Source organism: Zeus faber (genome assembly GCF_960531495.2).
Source record: "Zeus faber genome assembly, chromosome: 2".
Lineage (NCBI taxonomy): Eukaryota > Metazoa > Chordata > Actinopteri > Zeiformes > Zeidae > Zeus > Zeus faber.
In genome coordinates this window covers 9,976,351-9,985,707 of record NC_137189.1, presented here as the reverse complement: position 1 = coordinate 9,985,707, position 9,357 = coordinate 9,976,351, and the positions used below count along the sequence as shown (strand labels likewise).

Below are 9,357 nucleotides of genomic sequence, written 5' to 3'. Positions count from 1 at the left end.
ATCTTTTTTCTTTCAAACACTTCTATTTTTACCAGAATGAGTGACATTATTTCATCAGATAACACAGAAGTTTGTTTCTCAAACTTGCAGTCGTAACCCCATGTGGGTTTACCTGATATGCAAACTGGGTCACAATAAATTTCTGAAAAATAAATATTTTTTATATTTGTTTATATATTTATTTATTATTTGCCATTAAAAATCTCTATTATTATTATCATCAGTAGCAGTATTTTATTTAGTTAATTAATTATTTTAAATTTTTTTGGTTACAAGAATAATTATTTAACCTTTATTTTAAGTCATCAATAATCATTGCGGTCACCCTCATTTGCATTGACGTTGAGATGTACAGACTTAAAGGGAAAAACAATAATGAACTAAAGTGAAATAAAAAAGATAAATCTGTTGAAATATTTTCTTTCATTAATATCATATCGTATGATAGTATTATTATCATTACTGTTAGTATTATTGCAATGCCTTGAGTAATTATCACTTGTTTACATTAGCTCTACAATACCACTGTTACTTTGCACTATTTACGACTAATAAAAAAATGTGTGACTTTATCGTACCCTCCACCATGTTGATGTTGAGTTGGCAAGTTAAAAGTCAGCTGCTCCCTCTGTTAACCTACTTAAAGGTGCACATATATTTTTGATTGTATTGTATTTCATTTTAGTAATCGGGTAGTAAATGCAAGTAAAAATGTCCAGTAAAAATGCAAAAATAGGAACAAATAATTGCCATAGAGTGAGTCAAACTTTATTAAGCCATTTCATTCCTCCACCAGACCACACCAAAAAAAATCAAGACAAAAAGGTGTAAGAGGCTTCTTCAGTATGTAACAAAAATATCATATTGCTAGGGTTTTTTTTCCCAGATCAACTCTGTTCTATGTAACAGCAAACCCAAACTGATTTAATAAGCCTTTTATGCTCAAATTCACACATTCATAGAACTAAAGACAAATAAAGACTGAAAAATACTTTGATTTTTCTCTTGGCCACACAAACAACCTATCAACCATCTAAATGAAACGGCGTCACATATAGTACATATTGCATTTTCTTCTTAATGGCTGGATTCTTTAGTTGCCAATAACCACATTTCATAGGCAAAACCGTGACTTAAATTAAAATAGGATAAAAAATAAACATTTGTCGAGTGATTTACGGAAGCAAAATTTACACCGGGCACACATTCTTTATTTCACTTCCAGTTTGTCTTCAACAAGCCCTGTCCCTGGAGACCAACCAATAAGAGCAGCAGATGCAAATCAATGTCCTTTAAAGTGTCTATGGGAGGAGTTCAGGTGCAATACATTCAAAGTACTTCTCCCTCCGATTTTTCAGTGTTTTCTCGCTTTCCACCGTTCTCGTAAATTGATTGATAGTCTTCATAACATGAACCCGAATCTCACACAATCCTGTACAAACGAAAAACAACAACACTCTTGTTCTCCCTTGTTCTTGGATGGAGTGTTTAAGCTGATGGCTGGGGGGTATTGCAAAATCAAATATTGATATTGATAAGATACACAAGAGACAGTTGAGAAATCAATAGGTCAGGGGTATTATAACTTAGTAGGTAGAGTTTAAGGACTTTCACAGTCTATAAAGGTCACATAGTTTTACTATAATTACATGATTGCAGTCACATATTAATTAACTATAATGCTGCCTTTAAGAACATGAACAACAACATTTTAACTAGATCACAAAGCAAAACCCCAGACAACTTCTATATCACAATATCAATATTATATTGATATACATGTATCGCCCACTGTATTTCACCACATGTGCCAATAACTGGATTAGAAACAGAAACAAACCAGGTAAAAATAGATCTTGTTACTAGAACAAGAACCATAAAAAAAAAAAAAAAAAAAAAAAAAAAAAAAATATATATATATATATATATATATATATATATATATATATATATATATAAAATCTAAAACTTTCCCAATTTCATATGTTTGGCAGTGATAGTTGGGGATACAGGGATTTATTGTTTCTTTTAAATTTCTTGGAATAAAAAAAAAACATACACACATCACAACTTCCTGGAACTTTGTCTTTCATCAGACCGGGACTCCAAAAACGTGTAGAGCTGCAGTATATTATATTTCACTCCAGGATTAAGAGGACATTCAATTTAGTGGCTAACCAAGACAAATCAGTTGATAAAAATACAAAACAAAGATACAAAACCTCCCAACGCCTAAATCTCACTTCCCAGTGAATTCACTGATACAGTACACGTTGCATTTTTTTCATCTGCGGATAAAGAAGTAGGATATACAAGTCAAGGAGTGCTTAGCATATACAGTATATAACCATATAACTGCAAAATATGCATGAAATAAACAATTTTTGGTTTCTCTGCCAGGGAGAAAGAAATGGCATCACCCTTACCACATTCTGTATGTCTATATCTCAGACGTCTTCCACCTTTTTGTTCCCACAGAAAACCATAAGGCAAGAAAAAAAGGATGTTATTTTTAGTTGATCTATCCAAATAAAAGGGTTTAAAAAAATTGTAATATATACAGCTGCAGCTCAATACTGCATGTTTTGACAAAATATTAAATTTGTGATCTGACGCTCAGTGTTTAGATAACAATGCATCAGAGAAACCTGCAAAAATACCATGTGGAGAACAATGCACCCCAAGGTTCACACCTCCCAAATTGGAATTCTCCGTGTTATTATCCAGAAAAGGGGCGTTTGAATAAATATCTTGTTTCCGGCTTTTAAGGACAAACCTCCTGTAATGACACAACTTTAACGTAACCAACTGAAGTTTCCGATAAGTATCTCCGATATTGGAACTGTTCATGTGATTGGACAATAGCAATAGCTAAAATGTCCGGTTAAAATAAATATTTCATCTTGTTTGTACCCCCTATCTGTACAGCGAGGTTCGAATTAGGGTTCTGGCTTGAGTTGGAGAGGTCGTCATAATTCATCTGGGTTTTAAAGTGCCTCGGGTAAGGGGTTTAGGAGGTTAGACCTATTTAAGAACCTTTCCGAGGCTGGAGGTGTGGACCTCTTTGAACACCCTTCGGAGGCCCAATGTTTGGGGGGTTTGGACCTATTTCAGAATCCCCTTTCAGAGGCAGGAGGTCTGGGGGGGTTGGACCTCTTTCAGAGGCTGCAGGTTTGGAGCTGAACCCGGTTCAAAGGCTGGAGGGCTGCTGTACCTGCTGCTGTAGCTGAGCGGTGGTGGCGGCAGCGTGGTGGCTCGGCTGCGGCGTCTCGCAGTCCTTGGGTCCTTCCTCGACGCCACGGGCATACATGAGCACCAGGGTGACGGTGGCGAAGGTGGCCGCGTTAACGGGGAAGGCCCGGAGCAGCGTGGAGGTGAGGCCCCGCGTGAACACCATGTAGCCCTCCTTCTGCACGCTCTGCCGCACGCAGTCAGCGATGCCGCTGTACTGCCGGGCGCCAACCAAGCCGTCCGCCTGCAGCCGCGACTTGATCACGTCCACTGGGTATGTGGAGAGCCAGGACGCGATGCCCGCCATGCCGCCAGCGAAGAGCAGCTTGGGGATCATGTAGGGGTCGTCGGGCTCACAGCCCAGCGAGCGTGTCAGCACGTCGTAGGCCAGGAAATAGACGCCGAACCCGGGCATCTCGCGGATCAGCGTGGTCACCATGCCACGGTTGACGCCGCGCAGGCCCTCGCGCTGGTAGATACGCGCCAGGCAGTCCAGGGAGTTCTTGTAAAGCTTCCGGGTGGAGGACTTCTTCTCCCCGGTGCCCTGCATCTGCATGCGGGTCTTGGCCAGCTCCATGGGGCAGCAGATCACGCACTGGATGCCGCCAGCCGCCGCCCCGGCCATGAACTGGTTGGTGGGCGTGTCGTGGCCCAGCAGCCGCATGGTGTTGCCCTGCACACCAAACACGATGGCGTTGATGAAGGTCAGTCCCATCATGGGCGAGCCGATGCCTTTGTAGAGACCAAACATCTGTGGGTGGAAATAAAATAATAATAATAAATACAATTTATTTTAAAACTGTCCATCCAAAAAAGCTTTACAGATTTCCAATCCATTAGCCCGCTAAGAGGCCAGGCACATCCAAAAAGCAATTTTCATTGATGGGAATGTAGCTACACTTGTGAAAAAGAAAAAAGAAAATGCCAAACCGGTGTTACAAATGTATTACACCTGAAGCTGCGTTCTGAAATTTAAATAGGAAACATTTTACTGAAGCTAAGAGTTACCTCTCTCTCTTTATGATTGCTTTTGTGAACATAAAATTTACATATAGTAAACAAGCTCCCCTAAATTCTGTGCCATGGCCACGAGCCGGAAAAATCACAATTGGGGAAAAAAGCAAGAAACCAAAATGAAAGACAGCCCCAGAAGGAAAACAAACAGGACTGGCTCCAAGCATATTAATATTATTATTACATTATTTCAGGCGTCAAAACAAAATGAATCCCGCTCAGTCACATGACCACTGGTTTCAGGTCACACTGTCCTCAATGACTTCCAAAGGTTATTATGGTATATCCTTCAACCTGACTTTGGTTTTGGTTCAGAACAAAAAGGAACTTGGCGCCTAGAAGCGTGTTATTTTCTAGAGGCCACCACGTTCTGCAGTTAGACAACTTTATCACAATGGAAAAACAAATAGAACTGAACTAGGAGTCGTTTAAAAGGAATTGAAACGTGACAATGGTTCCCAAACTTTGCTTTTATTCAATATTTATACTGGAAATAAGGAGTCAAAGGTACTGCTTAAAAATAATCCCATTTGTGCCTCTCTTCTACCTATTTTTTTAAATCCATTTCAACAAAGGCATTTCCTCTCACTGCCGAGCCTCCGTTTTTATGGAATGGAAGAGATGAACAACTTAGGTATCTAGATGTGCCAATGAGCACCTATTTATGGCCAAAGTGAATTTTTCAAGAAAAAAAAGACTTGTTGAGGGCAAAGAAAAACCTGACCTTCTTCTTTACTGCAATGTACTATTACAATACTTGATATAACATTGTTGCAAAACTTCAACTTTTTTTTCCAGTTCACTACTCTTGAATGGAGTATTTATTAGAGTATACAGTATATACACAGTATATTCAATCGTATGTTTTAGGTTCATTTTTTATTGTTGTACATTTTTTTAAGTATTATTTCTTGTTCATTATTAGGTTGCATTCTGTTTGTATTTCTCGAAAATAGTAATATTGATATTTATGGAGATTGTTCGATATACTGAAAAGCCGTCTCATCGAAATCGGATTGTTATCGAATGGAATCGTGGTCCTTTGAAGCGCATGGCCTGCTTATATGCTTCCAATTTGGAGGCTCGTCCTGTATCTTAAAATGTAATTTTGAGTTCAAAGAGGAGGAGGACGTACAGACTCCTGGCGTATGATGGACTGGAAGCAGTGGAAGGTCCCGCGGTACAGTGGCTTGTCCACATTCTGGACCTGGAGTCTGACCTGGGGAAGCACACAGGTAATTTTGGGGTCATTTGGGGCTAGTCATATCACATAATATCATATAATGTCATATAATATTATATAATAACAGAGAGGAAAGCAGAGCATTAGTGCCTTGCAGATTACTGTACATGCAAACTGTGCACTGTGGTGACATCACAACTGGACTATTAATGCGTGAACATGTAAAAACAAAAAAAAAAAATTAGGCTCTTTTACAGTCTTACGGTGGGGTATAGAGACGAAAAAACTTTTTTTTTTCCCTGGTTCAACAGCAAAAAAATAAAGAATAAAAATTATAAACTACAGCCCACACAGAGACAGGCAAATTCACCTGGACTGTACTTACTCCTGCGTAATGCTGTGCAGAGGTAGTTTATCCTCATTTTACATACACAGCATGACTTTTTTTCTGGAAAAATGAAGAGAGTCCTTGTTACAGGAAACAAGGACTTATCCTAAAATAACCAACTGACCCTACAAGGAATGACTTAAAACGCAGTCTGGAATAGAGGAGGATGGGGTCAATTAAAATAATGAATGAGCAGCCGAAAGAAAAAGAAGAAAATAAATAAATAAATAATTTAAAAAGTATTAATAACAATATATGTTTATCATTTTTTTTTTTATATAAAAAAAATAATGATAATAATAAATAAAAATAATTAAAGATCAAAAATATTATTATAAGGATTATTATTAATAAATGAAAAAATATAAAATAAATAAAGAATCATCTTCAGCTTCTCTTCTGAAGTCAAACAAATCAATCTTAAGTGTACAGTAGTATTTTTTTTATTTTTTGTTGGTTTGTTAAGATTAATCTTAAACACAAATGATATTTCATTCTATATTAGTTATCAGATAAATCAGGTAAAGCGGTGGAATTTAGAAAACCTTTCCTACCTTCACTGTATCAAACGGGTGTCCAACCAAGACTCCAGCAGCACCTAGAGACAAAGAAAAACAAAATGAATGACATAGATATCAAAGGTACATTTTATTTGAATGGATAAAGAGAGGGGGGGTATTTTCTTTTTCATACAACGAGGCCAGTGACCTTTATTCTCCTTAACCCACTGATGCCACATAAGGCATTTGGCGTGAGTAACTTTAGAAGCGTTTTCTCTGAAAGTAACATGATACCATCTTATTCAGGAGCCAGTTTGGTTCTTAGCGTCTGGTGTAATCCAACCTCAGTATCAGGGAATCATAACGCAGTTCACCAGTTCCTTTTAATCCATCCCAGATAGATAGAATCAGAACAAATATCTGATTATTTGGGCAGGGAGATTTTCATATTGATTATTTGTCACTGAAATGAGGACACTTAGCATGAAAGAAAGCTTAACAGTCTGCAAAACAAAATACACAAAAATAGCCATAAAATAAATAAAAATAAATGTCTGCGCAGGATGAATTAAATTAAAAGCTATGGCAGGGGCTTAGTGGCAGTACGGTTGTTAGTGGGTATAAAATATAATTTATAGAGATGGATACACTGTACAGTATGAATAAATATGTAAACAATAATAAGGGCATGATAACAACGATAACAATACAAATTACTATGCTGTCTACAATGTTATTGCAGTGTCATAACAATATATTGCACAGGGATGGAAACGAAATACCAAGTCGTTTTTTTCCATGTACATCAAACTATTTCATAACAAAACAATTGCTATGAAATAGCAATTGTTTGGAGAAACTTAACAAAACCGACCAACACAAACACCTGCAATTATGGCACCAGCCGCGTCCCACGGGGTTAACACTAAACCACAATTAGTTAATCCTCGCTAAGCAGCCGCTCTGTCACACGGCAGCCGATCAGCACCAAGACGGTGTGTATGATGGAGGCCCAGGAGGAAGACACTGGCCCTTTCTCAATCTGTGTTCTTGTCTGTACTTGTGTTCTTGTGGACTTGTGAAACGTCATCAGTCGCAGCCCAAGTACTGTTCCAATTCAAAGTACGCATCAAGCCAAGTCCAGTCCAAATGCCCAGATGTGGACTTGCTCCGCCCATTTTATTCAGGATGCATCGGTGGTGACTTGTGTGGACTTGGGACAGCCAAGTATCCCAGAATGCATTTCGCAGAATGACCGTCCTGTGTCTTCCGTCCCCGGGAGTCTGTACTCCCGAGTTCAACTTGCCAAGTCTGAACTACCAAGTCAGCAAGTCCGGACTTCGCGTACTTGGTATTGAGAAACGGCTACTCACACATATTTCAGATCATGGACGTTTCATGGGGGAGTGGGGGGGCACCCATCAACCACTGGGACTTATGTAAGCAGTGATGTGATTGGAACAGGAAGGTGTGTGCGTGTGTGAGTGTCTGTGTGTGTGTTTGTGCGTGTGCGTGTGCGTGTGCGTGTGCGTGTGTGTGTGTACTTTAATGCCACGTGTCTCTGGTTCGATGTTATTGTGCAGCAGCTCATAACATTCAAGCTATTTTCGGCAACCACTACATACCACCTGCGTTACATTCATTTCTTAAAAATAAATAACATTCCGGATCAGTCAAAGTCACAGAGTTGAAAAAAAATTGAGAAAAAAAACACAACATTTCCATTAAAAATAACAAATAAAATACAACTGGAACATGTTGGACCTGATCAGACCCATGTTGACCTTGTAGTCACACACACACACGCACACACACACGCTAACAACAACAATGGATGTCAGTATGTTGTAATAACATTGTAATAACCTAGACTTGGGCTATTGTAATAAATAAGTTATGTCATTATTAATATTTGGTAATAATTTATACCCAACTCAACCATTGTTATCATGTCTGTATTGCTGTATGCATATTCATTCACCCTGTACACAAATATATCTATTTTTACATTCATACCCACAGCAAATACTAGCAACCATACTGCAACAGCCTTTGCATTTAATTCATCCTGGGAATACTCGCATTTTGTATATTCTGGATTGTTGTTGTTGTTGTTGTTTTTTAGACTCATATACACAGTAGCCAGGTAGTTCTGACTGCGGGGTCCGAGGGCGGCTGAGTTCCAGCCCATCGGGATGAAGGTGGATTTCGGGAAACCCACCAACATGTAAACGTGCACCGGCATTGTATCACACCACGCCAGGGTTAGGCTTAGGGCTTGGGTTAGGGTTAGGGTTAGGGCGACGCCTACCCAAGCCAACCGAGCAGGCGGAAATGGAAAAACCGCTGCGTGGGTCTCGCCGTGTGTCCCCTGTCCCCACCGGCACTCACCTCCGATGCAGCCAGCCAGGAAGTCCATCACTGATATTCGTAGAATGAAACACCAGTCTTCCCGTCTATTGTTATTGATGATAACACACTTAAAATAACAATAACGTGTGATTAATTGTGATCAGAGCGACGACGCGCCGCTGCGCCTTCCCGTTGCTTTGGCGCTACTGTTACGTTGGCAACGGGCAAAGCCGAGAGGTGACGCGGGGGCGGGGCTTAATCGCAGCAGCCAATCAAGGTCAGTATGACACGCCGACACTCCCCCACTGAACGTGCTTTACCCCCTTCTCCCATTGGCTGCTGGTAAAAAAAAAAAAAAAGTATGTCGTCACGCTGCACGCTTCGAATAGGCTCGGAAATCGCGCGTTCCCCGAACCCTTGTCACGAGTGGCATTGTGTCATCGTGTCACATCATATTCGCTCTCCTATTTCAAGATTCAAGTGGTTTATTCGTCACATACATATACATACTTTCACAAATATTGACAGCCGGAGATCATGCACAATAGTTACTACTACCACCAATAGTTACTAAACATAATAGCTTACCTAGCTAACTGACTGAAACGAACTGATTCCTCAAACGTAGTGCAGTCAGTGAATAGAATAATATAAATAAAATATAATGAAAAATAAGACTCAGAAAGATA

The 9,357-nt window shown here is 39.4% G+C and overlaps 1 protein-coding gene across 4 annotated transcripts; it reads right to left on the bottom strand.

Annotated features, from left to right (window-relative positions):
• Positions 1-1,977: 1,977 nt before the first annotated feature.
• Positions 1,978-8,857, bottom strand: LOC307244948 (mitochondrial basic amino acids transporter-like). 4 transcript variants are annotated; one of them, XM_080020353.1, is made up of 6 exons: positions 8,708-8,857; positions 6,371-6,414; positions 5,381-5,464; positions 3,215-3,982; positions 2,427-2,462; positions 1,978-2,288 (listed from the first exon to the last, which is right to left on the bottom strand). In XM_080020353.1, exons 1-5 carry the CDS (start codon positions 8,733-8,735, stop codon positions 2,448-2,450), a joined length of 939 nt encoding a protein of 312 aa, XP_079876479.1. In that variant the 5' UTR covers positions 8,736-8,857; the 3' UTR covers positions 1,978-2,288; positions 2,427-2,447. The 4 variants fall into 4 exon arrangements, with proteins under 4 accessions (XP_079876479.1, XP_079876481.1, XP_079876480.1 ...); XM_080020355.1 differs by adding an exon at positions 5,799-5,876 and having other exon boundaries at positions 1,978-3,982; positions 8,708-8,776; XM_080020354.1 differs by adding an exon at positions 5,814-5,876 and having other exon boundaries at positions 1,978-3,982; positions 8,708-8,776.
• Between the last annotated feature and the right edge of the window lie 500 nt (positions 8,858-9,357).

Bases quoted from the DNA above. Each gene is read 5' to 3' on its own strand.
- LOC307244948 (XM_080020352.1), bottom strand. From the start codon at position 8,735: ATGGACTTCCTGGCTGGCTGCATCGGAG. The intron at 6,415-8,707 runs GTGAGTGCCGGT...CTTTGTCTCTAG, and splicing joins CCTGGCTGGCTGCATCGGAG to GTGCTGCTGGAGTCTTGGTT. The intron at 5,465-6,370 runs GTAGGAAAGGTT...GTGCTTCCCCAG, and splicing joins ACCCGTTTGATACAGTGAAG to GTCAGACTCCAGGTCCAGAA.